This window comes from Rosa rugosa, chromosome 1 (assembly GCF_958449725.1).
Source record: "Rosa rugosa chromosome 1, drRosRugo1.1, whole genome shotgun sequence".
Taxonomy (NCBI): domain Eukaryota; kingdom Viridiplantae; phylum Streptophyta; class Magnoliopsida; order Rosales; family Rosaceae; genus Rosa; species Rosa rugosa.
This window is the reverse complement of record NC_084820.1, coordinates 15,209,157-15,226,964: the sequence shown is the minus strand read 5'-3', so window position 1 is coordinate 15,226,964 and position 17,808 is coordinate 15,209,157. Positions and strand designations below refer to the sequence as shown.

General features: G+C 40.8%; 2 protein-coding genes and 1 long non-coding RNA gene across 3 annotated transcripts; all 3 read right to left on the bottom strand.

The window, feature by feature from the left end:
* Positions 1-5,019, bottom strand: LOC133720474 (uncharacterized). Its single transcript, XM_062146814.1, has 5 exons — positions 2,313-5,019; positions 2,107-2,238; positions 1,951-2,037; positions 1,537-1,872; positions 1-1,462 (listed from the first exon to the last, which is right to left on the bottom strand). Exons 1-5 carry the CDS (start codon positions 4,167-4,169, stop codon positions 791-793), a joined length of 3,084 nt encoding a protein of 1,027 aa, XP_062002798.1. The 5' UTR covers positions 4,170-5,019; the 3' UTR covers positions 1-790.
* A 157-nt stretch (positions 5,020-5,176) lies between these two features.
* On the bottom strand, positions 5,177-9,709 carry LOC133720486 (patatin-like protein 3). Its single transcript, XM_062146821.1, has 7 exons — positions 9,497-9,709; positions 6,989-7,170; positions 6,596-6,782; positions 6,338-6,496; positions 5,870-6,175; positions 5,606-5,781; positions 5,177-5,389 (listed from the first exon to the last, which is right to left on the bottom strand). Exons 1-7 carry the CDS (start codon positions 9,638-9,640, stop codon positions 5,320-5,322), a joined length of 1,224 nt encoding a protein of 407 aa, XP_062002805.1. The 5' UTR covers positions 9,641-9,709; the 3' UTR covers positions 5,177-5,319.
* Positions 9,710-14,245: 4,536 nt separating this feature from the next.
* On the bottom strand, positions 14,246-16,295 carry LOC133727354 (uncharacterized). The gene is made up of 2 exons (XR_009855128.1): positions 16,052-16,295; positions 14,246-14,687 (listed from the first exon to the last, which is right to left on the bottom strand). It is a non-coding gene; the product is annotated as an uncharacterized LOC133727354 (long non-coding RNA).
* Between the last annotated feature and the right edge of the window lie 1,513 nt (positions 16,296-17,808).

Below are 17,808 nucleotides of genomic sequence, written 5' to 3'. Positions count from 1 at the left end.
TCCACGCGGGCAATCTGAGAGAGGGGACCCCTCAAAATCGGGTTCTGCCGCGGCGGGAGCACCACATGTTCTTCAGTCTAAATGAAACCGGTGGATTTCACCGCGACTTCCAGAGACCAAAGACATGTGGTTGGACCTGAGGTTAGGCCATAAGACCTACCCAGGTATTGAGGTTAAGCCATAAGGCCTAGGAATTTGAGGCTAAGGCTGATATCGTGAGGAGAAGATTGTAGAAACTGGAGAAAGAGAAGCAGAGATTGTGATTCTATCTCTGGGAAACCCATATTCAGTTGTGTATATCATCTCCCCAGAGTGCAGATATTTATAGTGCCAGTCTCAGTGGCCTTGACCGTACGATGGGTGGTTGTGATATTCTCATTGCCATCAATGAGCGTATCAATTGGTGTTAAATGCTAAGATCTCGGAAATGAAGATAATTGAAAGCGCGTGGGAGGCGGGGCAGTCTCCAAGGAGGTAACCGCTCCATTTCGAGATTATCTTTTCAATCTTTTCAAACAGTTTTAAAAGCATTAAAACAAATTAAAGCGCTGAACAGTTCGAGAAGTTAAGTTGATATGTATTTGGGCCAAGCAATGTGGGCTAAATATTAAGTTAATAATAATATTATTGTTCATACAAAACATGGGCTTAATTCTAGAGGCCCAAAAGTCTGCGGCCTGCATGGGTCAGGCGAAGGAAAAGTTCATCTAAACGAAAACTAGCATCCGCAGCAGCTTGTGCGGCTTGCTGGGCTGCCACGCGAGCTTGAGCCAGTTCCTGGGATAGCGTCTCAAAGGCAGCGAGGGGGTTGCTCCAACTGAGGCTCCGCATGAGTAAGCCTGGTAGTAACGTCAGTTAACCGGGCTTGAAGAGCCTGAATCTGGGACCTCAGGTGGTTCCTTTTGAGCGTCAGTTCCCTGATGAGGTTAGCTTGGTCACCCAAGAAATCGCGCGCGGTCTCTGTTTGTTGAGTGAGGCTCTGATAGTGCGTCTCGGTCTGCCTAGCCTGCGCGCTCGCGACTGCCCGCTCATTGAGCCCTTGAGGGAGGTTTTGCAGCAGTTGATCGACCTCTTGGAACTGATCTTCAGTGATGGCTCCCTCGCGGAGAAGTACTCTCAAATATTCTAAGACTCTCACGGGCGCACCAGGAATCAGGATATCAGGGCCCAGGAAGCGACGAAGGCCTTCTCTAGCTTCATCTACGACCCCAGGAGGGGTCACTTCGAGTACACGAGCTAACATTTCCAGAGTGGAGGGAGTTGGTTGCTCAGCGACAGGGACCTCAGGAGGTTCAGCGACAGGTGCTGCCTCTGGCATTGGTTCAGGAAGGTCTCCCAATCCTCCGGCTTCAGTGACTTGGGGGGCAGGGGGAAGAAGTTCTTGGCCAACCATATTAAGAGCGGGTTCAGCAGCTTCTGCCTCTACAGCTTCAGCGTCCTCAGTGTTGAAGGCATTTGGATTCTGGAAGAAGGTATTGTCAGAATAGAATGTTTAAGCCAGGAAGTAATAATGAATTAGTTGGTTAAAGGAAATACCTCCTCGGCTGGGGGCTCACGCTCAACGACCGCTGGCATTGCCTCTGGGTTAGCTTCACTGGGAACAGGAATTGAGTCAGGCGCTATCTGTTCCAGGACAGGTATATCGCTTGGTTCCTCGTGAGGTGCATCCGGTAGCGGTACTCTATCTTCGGCCTCAGGCGAGCTATCATCTATGATCTGCACTGGGATCAAGGCCAACTGTGCATTATTGGCAGCGCCCGCAGGAGGTAGAGAGTTGTTCACAATAGTTGGCGCTTGGGCTTGGGAAGCAGATGTGCCTTCACCAGCAGCTGAAGATCCTTCTTCAGTGTGTCTCAAGGACCTATGGCGGACCTGCGAATGAGGATTGTTACATGGTCGCATAGAATGGAAAGAAATTGCTAACAAGTACTGAGTAGGCTTGTGTCTTACCAGTCGGTCAGCGATTGGTTCATCTTCTGCCCATAGGTCAGTTCGAGGATCAGAGCGACTACGTTTCCGAGCCGAGAGGGCGGCGATCTGTTGGGGTCAGAAGATTAGGTTTGATTCGTGGAGGAAGTATGTTTTACTCAAACAAAAAGTTCTTACCGTCTGCGAGTCATCATCATCAGCGGAGGATTCGTTGTCTTCAGGCTCTGTCATTACTGCCTTTTGTTTCCCAGACTGGCCAGTGGCTTGGGAAGCGTTGGCTGCGCGACTGCCAGAGGATGGCGCGTTTCCCTGGAATAGCAAAAGTTTGAATTAAAAGGGAAGAGCAAATGAACAAAGGACAAAACACGAGTCAGGATATTTACCTCTTGAGGGGGTTCGCGGATTACAATACCAGCCTGGGCCTGACAAGGGGCTCGCGCGGGTCGCGGAGCCGGCTCGGCAGCAGGAGGAGGAACTTGTGCAGCGTCTTCAGGGACGCGAGCAAGTAGATCAACGTCGGCAGGGTAGGGGTATCGCAGTTCCCCGAAAATGGCAGCGAATAGCTCATCATGCTGTTGCCTCCAGCAGTTAACAGAAACTTCTGCCCACCATGCCTCGTATCCTTCCTCAGTCCCATCCACAGAGTCAATCTCTCTAGCCCAGTCAGGGAGGTCAACCAGTACGAGTGTGCTTTGTGCTGGCGGAGGCCCAGAAAGAGGCCCAAATCTACGCCAAGAGGTGTTATAGTTCCAAGCATCATACAGAGGGAATGGAACTAATTGAACAAGGCCGAGTTGGCGAGCGAAGTGGTTGGGAGCATAGAGTTCGTAACTGAGTTCGTCAGCGGCAATCCTGATGTCAGAACAGGAGATTGCGCGGCGAAAGGCCAAGCGCGCGCGATCACTGTAGCGAGAGGCGCCAGGAAGAAATCCATGTTCAAGCGGAGCCGGGAATCTTCGACTCAGCACCAAGTCGCAGTATGGCATCTCGTGCAGAAGGTACAAGTATGTGAAGCACTCAGAATAAGGAGGGGATGTGTACCTTTCATCGCGACAGAGCCATCGTCCCAGGAGTTGATCAGTAGGTGGAAGCAATGGGATGTCGTCGCGACGAAAATATGGGAAGTAAATTTGAATCCAGAAGTCAAGAATCCAAAAAGGGCCAGAAATGCCAGTCTCGAAGGGATGCATTGTGGCTTGGTACAAAGTTCGATAGAGGGCACCCAGCACTGGTTGTCCTAATCCCACGCGGCAGCCGTTGTAGAGGGCCGTTGCCAGCAAGGTCCAAGCACCAGTGGGCTTACAGGAGGAAGTACAGAAGACAAACTTACAAAGCCAGTACTCCAAGAAAGCAATCCCGCCAGTCGCGTTGTGCTCCTGGCGGTAATAAGCCAACCACCGCGGATAGGAGCCGCTATGAGCGCTACGACCATTTTGGGCCATGGTGGAAGTAAAGGTATCAGAGTCGAATTGGCCATGCAGATAAGGCTCGCTGTCGATGGGTAGGCCAGTGATGGTGAGAATGTCCAATAAAGTGATACTCATTTGGCCAAATCGAAAATCAAAGGTGTTGGTGGCGGTGTTCCAAAAACAGAGAAAGGCAGCGAGTGGCGAACGATTGCCACCGCGCGGAAGACGAAAACAAAGATCGATAGTATGGGTGATACCTGCTGCGTTCCAGCGAGCCAGATCTCGAGCTCGCGCTTCACGATACCAGGAAAGCTCCGCCGCACTGATAAAAGATGGCCAATGCCCTATTTTTGATAGATGATTAAGGGCACTCCAACTGGTAAAATCCCCAGGAGTCCTTCGGAGGACTGGGATGGGGCGGCGAACAGGTAAGCCATAGAAGGCGATGGCGTCGGCCGGGAAAGAATCCCGCGGCGTTGGACCCAGTCCGGCATGATTGTTCGAGAGTCTGAGGAGCAGGGGTCTCTGGATAATGGTCTGGAGGATCAGGCTGGCACCGATGTTGGCTCCCCAAGAATGGGCGGCTTGTTCATTCAGTTCTTCTTCTTGATCGATAACTATCTTTTTCGGGGGAACCATTTCTGGGTTTCGAAGAGGAAGATATGTGTAAAAGAGGGTTTCTGGGTTTAGGAGACTAAAAGAGTTTCTGATGAGACAGGTCTGAAGTGGCTGCGGATTTAAATAAGAGATTTTGTGAGGGAAACGATACGACGGAAAGGCGTTTCGCGAGTGAAAGGACGCAACCCTCATTAATGACATCGTTTCAAGCATTGAACGAGTCGTTTTAGTCCCCTTCAATCAGTTGCATTTTCATGAGCCTGATTTCGAGGCCTGGGGGGCAATGTTTGAGTCAAAAAGTAATTTTGGCAATATCCTTTAGTGGATCTAGCACAGCGGGCCGATACCTGCGGCCCAAAAATAAGCCTACTAGGGTTTGGGTTATAGCTTCGCCCATTCCGGAATCCATAGGGAAAACGAAACCTTATTGGAATCAAGTAGCAGAGATTGACTAGGAAACTTCAATCAATAGTCCTTCTACAACAAGGAGCAGTCAAAACCCTAGGTATATATACCAGGTTTCAAGGAAGAATTAAGGACCTCTCTCATATCAATCAATCCTAGCGATTACAAAGCCTCCCCGGAGCAAACCTTCAACCTTGTTGAAACCCGGTGACCGTGCGCCAGTCCTAGTCTCTCCAAGAGCCGACTGTCAGCATCACCAGACCAACCCGGCGACCGTACTTCCAGCCCCAGTCTCCCAGCGAGCCGACTGCGAGCGCAACCGCCACCGTTACTGCCAGCGAAGCAAGGGTAACGCCCTCGCAACCCAGCGAAGCTAAAGTCACGCTTTAGCGCAACCCGTGCTTTCTCCCAACTTCCCAGTGATTGCTCTGCTTAGTCTACAACACTAAGTATCGATTCGGTGAACGCAAGAGACCACAACCAAAGTCCTTATCCGTAAGGCAAAAGTCCTTTTCCGAAAGGCTAGAGAAGAACCCTGTGACGAGGTTGGTGCTCTCCTCGTCCACAGCGCTTGAAGAAGAAGTCAGGTCAAGGGACTACCCCAACGACTGCACCCCGCGGTGCTGGCACGCCTGCGCAATCACTCGCTCAAAAGAGACAGTTTGCAAGCCAACTGGTTTTGGAGCCAAACACCAAGTATTAGTAAAGAAGAAATGTACAAGGGCAACTAGGCCAAAACCAGCCAAAAAGACCTTCAAATAAGGTGAATCGAAACTGACGAAAGACCCAAGAGGTCATAATTAGTTCATTACAAAGCAAACATAAGGAATTTTTAGAAAAAGCTGTGGAAAGTGCATTATCAATATTAGGAATTCTTCCGACCAAGTCTCTGTGGTAAATATGATTTTGTAAAGTTTATTTACAAATTACAATAGTTTCAACCGCAGAGTCTCCACTATTACTTTGTCTTTGGCCTTGGTGATTTCGACTCCCTGTATTTCTTTTCATCCGAAAGTAATTTAGCAAACCTGGAACAAGATTTGCCAAAGAAACATTTACTTTCTCTCTCACCGAAAACAAAAAGTACATTACGTAATATGATAGAAAACAGTATTTAGGTGTTACGTTCCAAACTGTATATTCTTTTATTAATAATATAGCGTGAAGTTAAATCTCCCAACTTAACTAGGTTCCAAATTCCAATTCAAAAGAAAAAAAATGTGTGTGTGTGTGTTGTGTATTACCTTTGAAGTGCTTCTTCATTGGTGCTCTCATTTTCAACTGGTTCATATAGACCTGTATCCACATTCACACGTGAAACTTGTTTCTTAAGCAATTGCTTTCCAACTTCCATTAGATTTTCCAAGTTCTCGTTTGTAGCTTTATCCACTGAAGATAAATTTCCCGTTAGTGTGTCCTCCTGGTTTCATTCAAAAACAAGAAACTGGTTAACCCGCTGAAATTTTGTCAACATACATTTGGAAGGTGCTTCTATAGAAAATGCTTACATCAATCCTGAGGTAGTTGTTTTCAGATTGAAGAGCTTGGAAAACCACACAGTTGTGGTAATCAACCATTTCCGAACTTGCTTTATTATAACAATTCAGTAAAGGAGAAGAGCCATCATCGTATAACCAGCTCAGAATCCCCCACTTGGAAGCCATCTTAGCACTGTATTTCAGTTCAATCCTGTTTGAACCCGTCCCCAACGTGATTAGTAGAAACCGTTTGTATAGTTCCATGGGCTGAACCTCCGAGAAATCTGGATTCTTTCTCATAATTTGTTTTGTCACTTCACTAATGGCAACCAAAGCCTAGAAATGCAGGATGATATTAGTGAATCATGCACATAATGTGACAAGTACGTACAGACTACTTTATATACCAAGTAATGTGGTTTAATTAGTACATGATATGGATTGGTTTTTGAATTACAGAAAATAAATTGCTCAAATTGTTGTGGAAGAATGTCTCACCGGATTATTAGCGGCTACGCCACCATCAATGAGGTTAAATTCTTCGGTTTTTCCTTGTTGATGGTTCTCAAAATAGTAGGCAGGAAAGTAAGTAGGCGCTGCTGAGGTTCCGATGCAAATGTCTGAAAGTTGAGCATTCTTGACTGGATCGCTTGTCACCTTCATTAAGAAAGTTCAGCTCACTCTTATGATTAGGGTTTCGTCATAATTAAATTAATTCAACAAATTCCATACGAGGTTTGATAGTAATTAAACAACCTGATAGGAGGAAAAGATGACAGGAAGTAGTTTCTTGATATCGAAAGTTGGAATAACCACGTTTGTCAATGTCTGGCTCAATCTTTTGTCCCCTACTATATTTCTTATTAGCTTGTGCCGATACTTCCCATCGTACTTTGGTCCTATTAGAGCTTTAACCAGATCTGTAACTGAGGCACACAATCCCCTATATATGTTTTTGAGTTGTACGTAGCCATAAAACAAAAAAGAGCCTCAAAATATTAGTTAACTGCGTCAATGACTCGATGCATGCAATATCATATATATGCCTAGTAATCGAGTACTTTCCTCTCCTGCATGTTTTCATTTGTGCTTAGGTTACTTATATATATCATCATGTATGTATGATGCACAGGGTTTATACAAAATTACCTTGATTGTGGGAATATTTTAGGGCAGTTATCAAGGTAGAAAGGCACGATGTCTTTGGCAGCGAATAGCGGCCTGTTGTTTTCGTCGGGTGCTGCTAACATGGCCGTAATTAGACCACCCGTGCTTGTCCCAGCAATCACGTCGAAGTAATCTGCAAGCCTTGCATCTTCACCATCTAGTTCCTAATGAATCAGTACCGCCCAACAGTAATTAGTGTGAGCTTCATGGCTAGAATCCTCATGAATGGTTATTTTTGTAAGCTTTGTAGCTTAGAGTGTTAGAGAACAAAAGACCCCGAAAAACTTTTGTTGATCGTCAAGATAGGTTATTATACGGACCCAAAAAGCTCTAAATGCCTGCTTAATTAAGTTGTTTAAGAATATGTTAATATATACTGTATATCAAGCTAATACTCACACTATTCCTAATAGCCAAATAGGAGCAACCTCACCCACTGAAACCAAAATCCACTTAAACAATCGACTGAATTAACCATAGAATCTTACATTTGTTAGGAAATTGGTTAGTAATATATAGGACTAATTTCAGTTTACCCCCCTGAGGTTAGGGGTCGTCATCATGTTAGTCCCTATAGTTTCAATTTAATCAGTAACACCCTTGTACTCTCCAAATTCATCAGCCTTGTCCAATTTTTGGACCTCCGTCCAAATTGGCTGTTAAATTTGTTATGTGGGCCCCACGTAGGGGGTAAAATGGTAATTTTGAGCTCCAAATTACTAAAAAAAAAATTCTTTTTTTTTTTCTTTTTTCTTCATTTTTTTTTTTTTCTGTTTCTTCTCTTATTATTATTATTTTTTTTTAAATTTTGTCTTCAACCTATACACCACAAGTTATAATAGGTTTATAAAAACAAAAAAAAAATACTCTAGGTGTTTCTTTTTATTTTTTTATTTTTTATTTTTATAAATTTTGTCTTCAACCTATACACCACAAGTTATAATAGGTTTATAAAAAAAAAAAATACTCTAGGTAGTTAAAAAGTCGCTCGCTGGTCTACGATATTTGTGATATATCTCCGATAAAGCGAAAAATTTTAGGATATATTTGTAAAATATATCTATAAAATATAATAGGTTTATAAAGTGAAAAATAATAGGATATATCCCCAATAAAAAGAAGAAATATTTGTAAAATATGATTAAAAAAATAAATACAGATATTTCTTCACTTTATTGGGATATATCCTAAAATTCTTCGCTCGCTGGTCTACGATATTTGTGGAACATCTCCGATAAAGCGAAGAATTTTAGGATATATCCCCAATAAAGTGAAGAAATATCTGTATTTATTTTTTTAATCATATTTTGTAGATATTTCTTCACTTTATTGGGGATATATCCTAAAATTCTTCACTTTATAAACCTATTATATTTTACAGATATATCCTAAAATTCTTCGCTTTATCGGAGATATATCACAAATATCATAGACCAGCGAGCGGATTTTTAACCACCTAGAGTATTTTTTTTGTTTTTATAAACATATTATAACTTTTTGGTGTATAGGTTGAAGACAAAATTATAAAAAATAATAATAATAATAATAAGCGAAGAAAAAGAAAAAATAAAAATAAAAAAAAATGGAAAAAAACAATTTTAATGAAAAAAAAAACAGAAAAAAAATGCAAAAAAAAAAACGAAAAAAAGAAAAAAAATTCTTTTTTATTTTTTTATTTTTTTTTTGTCTTGAAATGACCATTTTAGCCCTCAAAAGTCAGATTTAACGGTCCAAATTGGACGGAATAGTAGAAACTGGACACGGCCAAGGGCGTAGCTAGCCTAGGGCGAGAAGGGTCAATTGACCCTTCTCAATTAAAAAAAAATCCTTAATTAGTGTTAATGATCTATGTACCTTTTAATGAAATGAAATAAAATTGACCCCTTCTCAATTTTTGAAAAATCCTTAACTAGTCTCAATTTTCAAAATTCAATACAAATTTATCTTAATTAGTTTTAATTATCCTTGAACTTTAATGGAATGTAATAATATTTTACACTATATATATCTAATTAATACGAATCTTTTCAAGGTTTTCTTACCCTATTGATCGATATATGCCCATATGCGCATATTTACGATTCTTTGTTAATATGCTAAATTGAAGTAACACATAATTTTTTCTATACTTTGATCCCAAAATTTATTCAACATGATTTAAGGATCTTTCAATTTCAGCATTAGTATAAGAAATATTACACCTAAATTTTCTTAATTATACTAATATTATTATTTTTTTGGGCAAAAGATTGTGTTATTTTTAGAAGACGACTGGAAATGAGTATATTTGTTAGTTAATAAAGTTTGACCCTCCTAAGTGATATTTTTGGCTACGCCACTGGACACGGCTGATGAATTTGGAGAGTACAAGGGTGTTATTGATTAAATTGAAACTAGAGGGACTAACATGATGACGACCCCTAACCTCAAGGGGGTAAACTGAAATTAGTCCTAATATATATCACCCTCCATTAGACTAATATATCTTACCTGAAGTTGAGATTCAAGGTAAGTAAGAAGAACTCCAGGGATGATTCCCCTAATTCCTCCGCCGTCTATGCTAAGAACAGTTATAAGATTCCCATATCTGGGAGGCTGAACTTGTAGCGATGAGGTTCTGCTTGTACTTGCCATAAGGGAAACTAATTGATTTGTTTAGAATTGAAACTAATGTTTGATGCTTGGAGAAAAGCTTGTGGATGGTAATGGGTGAACCCTAGTGTATATATAGGAGATTAGGAACTATATGTACATGTGCATAAGTACGCATGTGCTCTAAAATTCAAACGTTGGTAGTATGAAATGAAATCCTAACTTTTAATATTCTTATTTTGCTTTTAATAATCTTATTTTGCAAAATTAGTCATTCACTTAAGCCAATCAAGAGCAGTGAAGTGAGCCCCCAAATCCGACTTGCCAAGAGTTTGAAACTCTGCCACTGATATACAATATTAACGTGGCATTAATATTATTTTACTAGTGCTCTCTTTTAAGAAAATCTTTTCACAGAAAAGTCCAAAGTAAATAAGGGTATGTGACATGCAATATATATAGATTTAGGGAAAACAGAATCGTGCAAGAAAAATCTAACAATTAAAGATTACGTATGGGGGCAACACGAAACTGAACTCCAGCACGAAATTCTTCTCAAAAAGAAAAAAAAAAAGCCCCCGCACGAAACTGATGAGGTAGGTAATGAGTATAAAAAGTTCTTAACTAATGATCTTGGGGCCTGCATGCAATTCAAGTCATGAAACACAAATTCAGCTCGAGTAGTAATGTTAGTGTTAATTCTACAATTACTCAGTGATTAAGACAGCATCTCTCACATTCAATGACAAAAAGGTGAAAAATCGAAAGGAATTTGAGGTTTTAATCCATAGTAAACAGGTAAAACAAAACTATATATGGTTTTGGTGTGAGACAATAAAATTCTTAGTTTGAATGTCTTTCAATTGGTTCCCATTCATTTCTAAGTTGAAAGTAGATTTGAGAAAATTTTATATGATTTACCACAACAAATAAGATCACATCCTCTTTTCAACTAAAATGAAAGCTTTAAGTTTGAATAATTCATTTAGGCCACCTAAACCTAGAAAGAAATATTCATAACGACGTAGTGTAACTGTGTAAGCAACTCTTTTTTTTTTTTTTTTGAAGAAAGGCTGGTGCGGCTGCCCTGAAGCTTTGATTAATGAAACTGTAGAATACATGGGAGAGACATGGTGCCTAAACCCCAGATTACAATAAGAATCAAGAGAACTTCCTGAGATAATAACAGGAGTCTCAACTAAAACAATGTATTCCAGCATGGAAATTATTATGTGGTCCTGGACCACCACGTGTCATATTGACATGGTGGTCTCAACCAATACCCGTGCGACATGTGTACAGCTGCTAAATTGATAGGAATCTCAATTATGTTTAACGGCTCCGTTTTCTCCCCTTTTCCATGCCGTTTAGAACTGAAGAATCTCAAACCTAAACCATGTTTCTTTCACCGAACAGTCTCAAACCTAAACAAATTGAATGAAAACCCTGAAGCGGGAGAAGAAACCAACTGGTGCCTGAGAAGAGAGGTCTTCATCAAATCAAATCTTCAATGGCAATTGATACAAGTAAGTTGATTTATCTCCCTATTCTACATTGCCATCAATAAAAAAATCATTCCAATAACTATTGAAATTGACGGTAGGTGTACTGATGTTCTTTTTCGTTCTTCTTTCAATCGATATATATATATATATATATATATATATATAGGACTAAAATTTGTTTAGTCCCTGTACTATAAGTCGGTCGTCGTTTCAGTCCCTGATATTTTCAATTAATCTAAAAAGTCCCTAATGTCACAATTTTACTCTAATCGGTACAGTCCGTCGAATTGGTCCGTTTGTAGGCTTATGTGGCAATAAAATGTTGGCCAACTCAGCGCCACGTAAGCCTTCGTAATAGCAAAATGTCCATAATGCCCATGGCCTCTATTACGGGTGTTAGACCCCAGACCCCAGACCCCTAATCCTCAAACAAACCCCAAAATTAAAATTCTCGTTCGTTGCTCCCAACCCCAACCCCGTAATCCACAAACCCAGAAATCTGATTGCGTTCCCGTCGAAATTCATAAACCCGAAGCTAGAAATTGAAATTTGGGTGCAATAGGGAAGAAGAATCGCAGCCCGATTTGCTGCAACCTCATCTTCCTCACGAGTTCTCTCTGTTCAGACAGAAAGAACAAAACTTCTTCTTCCTCACACCGAATCTCCCAAAACCCAAATCCTGGTCGTCCTTCCCCTCCACCATAGCCACCTAATTGCTCTCTTCCTCTGCCCAAATCGACGACCATCACTTGCATGTCCTCCGGCACGCCGACATCAGCCACAGATCGGTTAATCTCAACCGTAAGGTTGAGTGAGAGGTTGATCGGAACGGTGAAATGGTTCAATGACCAGAAGGGGTTCAGCTTCATCACCCCGAAGAACGGTGGCGAGGATCTCTGCGTCAACCTGTCCTCGATCCAAACTGAAGGATTCCAGACTGTCGGCGACGACATCCGACGGTGGCGGGCTCGCTCTTTTCTCAAAACCAGGTCCAGCTGTCGAGGGACCTCCAGAACGACAACGTATTGTCGTGAGAGGAGGAGCTAGCGGATGAGCCGGGTCGTTGCTGAAGATGAGATCCTCAAAACCGTTCGGTCGATCTCAACCTCAAAACCGACAACGCCGAAGCCGAGATCCTAGCCCCAGCTCCTCATCCTCAATCCAATCTCAATTCCCAAATCCTAGCTCTCTATTCGACCAGAGACGCCGATTCATACGGCGGTCCTATGGTTGGGTCTGTCCAGCCGCACTTTCTCCTCCGGCCAGGAAGACGGTGATGCTTATAATTATTAGCTTTGTTTTATCTTAATTGTAAGAGCTAGCTAGTTAAAGATTTCAATTTTCGAATCAATTTTACATTAGGAGGTCAATTTCTCTATCAATTTTACATTTGCTTCAGCTTGAGTTTTCTTTTGGTGTTCCGGCGAGATGAGGGTTTGATTTGGTACATTTGCGATTTGTGGTTTAAAAGTTGGGGTCTTTTGATTTTGTATTGATGGAGGAGCAATTCGTACTGAGAGTTCCACATTCTGTTGCAGAGTTTGGATTGTGGGATTGGTGGTGGTGGTGGAGAGTTTTAGAATTTTTTAGTCGGAATGGAATTTTGGAGCTGATCGATCGTGAGTAGAGGAGGAAAGGAGTAAAGAATTAAGGTTCATGGTGGTGGTTGGGCTCGGAGAGAGAGCTCGGTGGTGGTTATGGTGGTAGTGTTGGTGATTTTCGCTTTGGATTTTGGGTGTGAAGAAGAAGAATGGGGAGAAATGCAAGAGGGTAAATTGGACAATTTTCCAATGACGTGGCATGCAAATAGCTGAGGTGGCGTGGAATTGATGGCCTCGTCAGCATCTTAACGGCAGATTTGGATGGAACCCTAACGGAGCAGACCTATTGGAGTGAAATTAAGAGATCAGGGACTTTACAGATTAAATTGAAATGTCAGGGACTGAAACGATTTTGGAGGCATAGTACAGGGACTAAACAAACTTTAATCCATATATATATAAGTCAGGTAAGGATATCCTTACCTTATTCTGATTTTGTTGCTTCTTTTTGCAATAGAGATTTTATGGGGCTTCCTAATTTTCGCTTTCGGTATTTTTTTTGCTTGGTTGTTTGGTCAGACGTCTTTCGACTTTCTTATTGGAGGGGTTAAGTTCATGTCCCCCCCCCCCCCCCCCATCTTGTTAGTCTTTTTTCTTTCTTCTTTTATTAATAAATTTGGGGGGAATTTTCCTCCCTAAAAATATATATATATATATTTAGCAGAAGAAGTTGGCGGATCTCAAAATGTTGGGTTTACAAAGAGAGATTGCTATAATTTTGTGAATAATGAGAAAATGACTATGTTTGGGGCTAGAGATGCTCACAGCTTAATTAATCTTTTCAAGCGTAAGCAAACTGAAGATCCTATGTTCTTTTACTCAGTGCAAGTGGATCAAGAAAATCGAATGATAAATTTCTTTTGGAGAGATGGCCGATCAAGACTTGATTATGAGTGCTTCGGAGATGTATTAGTCTTTGATACTACATACAGAACCAACAAGTACAACATGATTTGTGCTCCTTTTGTGGATGTCAATAACCATTGGAAAAATGTATTGTTTGGATGTGCTTTTCTATTGGATTAGACAACTGCTTCATTCAATTGGTTGTTTGAAACATTTTTAGAGTCAATGGGAAATCAACCACCAAAGACCCCATTTATACTGATCAATGTCAAGCAATGGAAAATGGCATTAGAGATGTTTTTCCTGATACATGTCACTATCTATGCTTGTGGCATATATCCTTGAATGCAACAAGACATATAGCAAGCTACTTAGGAATCTCTGACTTTAAAAAAATGTTCAATAAGTGTCTTTATGGTTGTGAGACAGTTGCAGAATTTCAGTTTACATGGGATGAGTTACTTGTGACATTTAATGTTACAGAGAATGAATGGTTGAAGAGACTATATACACTACGGGAAAAATGGTGTGCGGCCTTCAGCTTCGACACTTTTTTTGCTAGAATTCAAGCTTCATATAGAAGTGAGAGCACCAATAATGTGTTCCATCATATATGAGGGGTTTGTGTTCTGCTCCCATTTTGCCTGATTAAACAAGTAAAAGCAAAGGCTCAAATAAACTAGTTATTTGATCAATTATAACAACATAAACCTTTTATTCACATTTAAAATCACACATTACATGTAGATGAAAACTACCCACATAACCAGAACAAACTCGCTTACCTAACAAGCTTAGAGACAATAATACATATACAATTTAGAATACACCATTTAGCTATTAAAACTTTGGTCTTAGCAACGAGCTTGCAACTCTTTTAATATTGCCAAAACAACATATTTCCAAGACCTTTCCAGTTTCCACGAGCAATCTCATGTGATGCGAAATCCTTTGCATAAGCATTGACTGGCTGTTTGACGTCTATTGCCTCTTGGTGATGTCTTTTGAATACACCACAAAGGAGCTTTCCATCAATAACAATTTCAATTGTGTACTCATCAAACAGCCTTTCAGTAACCTGTGCTTGAAATGACCTCCTTGCCAGCGCGGATTGAATCAATGGGATAATTTGTTCACCTGCAGTGACAGATAACCAATAAAAGTCATCTGCACACATACTTTTAACCATGTGGCAGAACCTTACATATACAAGGCTACAACATAAACAACTTCTCAACGTGCTAACTCAGCCTATTGTAAGGATAGAAATTTCAGCTTCTATAAGTAAAGATATGGTGAAAACGCTCAAGAAGCCATCCAAAGACAAAGTAAATGTATTTAGATCATATATACATGCAGAGGATAGTAAGAATCCAAAAACAAAAAGTGATAGCAATCTCTTAAATGTGATTCCAGGGAGTAAGGGTATTGGATTGGCAAGAAAAATGTAACTTCTTACGATCAGGCATATATACATTTTGATTCATTCATCACACATTTACTGATACAGAGCATTATCCAAAGTCTTTTCTTTCTTCCTGAGCAGAAGTAAAGAAAACATAGCTAAGCCTGAAGTTTGAATAATACAAACAGTAAAGAAGTATATATCCTATAATGGAAGACCTGTACATAAAAAGTTTCAAGAATTAGATAATTTTAACAGTAACTCATGCAGCTGGGTTAGCAAGAAAACAAAACACCCTGTAATGGAAGACATGTACTATTGGGTCCACAATTAACACTCAACATAACCCCAAAACTTATTTACCAATGCAGATGGATTCATTTAATAATATAAGGGGATTCACCACCTTCAATTCTCACAAAATCAGTTGTTGTTTTCTGGATTTTTTGGGTCAAAATCCTTAACCTTCACATCAACATCTTCTCTGAACTTAATCGAGGTATCAATTTGAGCCAATACATATCTCATGCTTCGGAAAAAAATGCAATTTTGCTCTCCATATTAGACACCCAAAAAAAAAAAAAAAGATCACTAAAGTCTCACATGGAAACAGCATGAATAATATCCCTGAATCAAAATTCCATCCCCATTAAAAAATGTAAAACATAACAGAATGCTCCTATCCTTGAAACTAATTAGAAAACCAAAAAGGTTCAATGTTCTGCTGCCAATACTAGATTCACTTGATAATTCTTCTACAATGAAAATAAAGCAAGATAAGATATGAACGAAAAGTCTAGCCCCCACTAGCCCTTTTTTGGACTCCATCTCAAGAAATTACAGAAACCAGAAAACATTTATGTCTGGAAATTTGGAGGAAACATTGCATAATGATACCTCCACAGCTTATATAGAAAAAAACAAAAGGATAATCACAAGATAAGAAGAGAAACACATGCATGAGTAGAAAAAGGGTAAGTCGGCGTAATCCCATATTGCTATGTAAGCCAATATACAACAACAAAATTCTAAAATCTCACAGAGCTATTCAAATGGTTCATCTTTACCAAGAAAAATAAGGTAAGTCGGCGCTTACGATTATGATTTATTGGATCGGAATTTTGAGAGATCCCTGTAAACTGACTGAGATAGGGAGAAAATTCTATTTTGATAGGAAGTTTTCAGATCTGACAAAGAGAAGAGCTAAGCAATTTAGATCTGGGAATTTTTTTTGTTCCTCTGGTTGTTTCTCTTCTCGACTTGAAAAAGACGAACTTGATTTTATTTTATTTTATTTTATTTTTGAAGTAAGAGGTATTTTATGTTTATTAGTACTGAAACGGTGAGTAAATAGAGCTGTTAAACATAATCGGGAATCCTATCAATTTAGCAGCTGTACGCATGTTGCGTGGGTATTGGTTGGGACCACCATGTCAGCATGACACGTGGTGGTCCAGGACCACCTAATAATTCCTCATTCTAGCAAGCACCCACTAGCAAAGAATGTTCTACTAGCTACTCCATTCGCTTTACGATTGTGGTGACATATTAGAAAAATAACTCTATTACGAAGAAGCATCATTTCCAATAACACAGTTCTCCCACTACGTTGATATTTGTGTAAGCAACTCTTCTAGCTAGTCCAACTTTTAGCAAGTTACATTTGAATTATGATTAAATATTGTTTACTTCCTATACTTATAGGGTTTCGTCGTTTCAGTATCTGACGTCGGAATTTCACCTAAAAACTCTTCGAACTCTCAATTTCCTCACAATTGGTCCATGCCGTCAAGCTCCGTCCAAATTATCCGTTAAATTGCTGACGTGGTATCCATTTCATGTTGAAATGTGTATTTTACCCTTAATTACTTTTTTTTTTTTTAAACTCTCTCTACCTCTTCTTCCGGGCTCTCTCTCCTCTGTTTATCTCCATCTTCTTGTTCTAAAAGCAAACCCAGCTCTCTCTCTATCTTCTTCTTTGGGATGAATGAATATGCGTAACAAACACTGCCGGATTTGACTCTCTGTTTCTCGCGTTAATCTCATTCATGCCTCTTTTTTTTTTTAACTAATGATCCTTTCTCGTTTACCCCGCCATTTTTTTTAGCTCACTATTGTCTCTGAACCATATGACAATATAAGCTCCATTCCCATTTCATTTTTATTCAATTTCATGGCAACAACCACATCTACTAGTACCAGTACTAGTACTACTGCTTTCAAAGCTCACCCCCATCAACAGCCAACCACCAAACCCAGACGCCGCAACAACAACAACAACAACAACCCGACCCCGGAAGCTCGACCCGTCGACGATTATCTCACCCGAGAAATCCTGGTGCTGTCCTGCCTCAAAACCAATCCCGACCCATTCCCGCCGCGGCAGACTACCCATTAACCTGACCCGCGAGCTCGACCAGGTTGAGGACTACCCATCTCCGAATTCTTCGCCGTCGTCATCGTTCAGGAACCGATTCTCTCCAGGAACTTATCCCCAGTCATGGACTTCACTCCCGCTTTGACCAACGGCCAAAACGATTTGTATGCTCACGGCGGGTCTGCTGAACCCAATGTCACCGCCACCATGGTTGAGCCTGACCCTTTCCGAAATGATGGCCAGCGAGGCCGAAAAGGCGCATCCGAAGCACTCCAGATCCACCAAAATGGCGTCGCGTCGCCGCTGCCGAGGACTACCCACATGGGAGGTCGTTAACATTGGTTTAGGGAAGAGAGAGAGAGAGAGAGAGAGAGAGAGAGAGAGAGAGAGAGAGAGAGAGAGAGAGAGAAGAGGCAGAGAGATAGAGCCTGGAAGAAGAAGAGGTAAAAGAAAGAAGGGAAAAAAAAAAGGGAGAG

Coding starts and splice junctions, on each gene's coding strand:
- LOC133720474 (XM_062146814.1), bottom strand. CDS start 4,169: ATGCTTGAAACGATGTCATTAATGAGGGTTGCGTCCTTTCACTCGCGA. Junction 2,038..2,106: donor ATGATGATGACTCGCAGACG/GTAAGAACTTTT, acceptor TGACCCCAACAG/ATCGCCGCCCTCTCGGCTCG. Junction 1,463..1,536: donor GTGAGCCCCCAGCCGAGGAG/GTATTTCCTTTA, acceptor ACCTTCTTCCAG/AATCCAAATGCCTTCAACAC.
- LOC133720486 (XM_062146821.1), bottom strand. CDS start 9,640: ATGGCAAGTACAAGCAGAACCTCATCGCTACAAGTTCAGCCTCCCAGA. Junction 7,171..9,496: donor ACCTTGAATCTCAACTTCAG/GTAAGATATATT, acceptor CTGATTCATTAG/GAACTAGATGGTGAAGATGC. Junction 5,390..5,605: donor AATGAAGAAGCACTTCAAAG/GTAATACACAAC, acceptor ATCTTGTTCCAG/GTTTGCTAAATTACTTTCGG.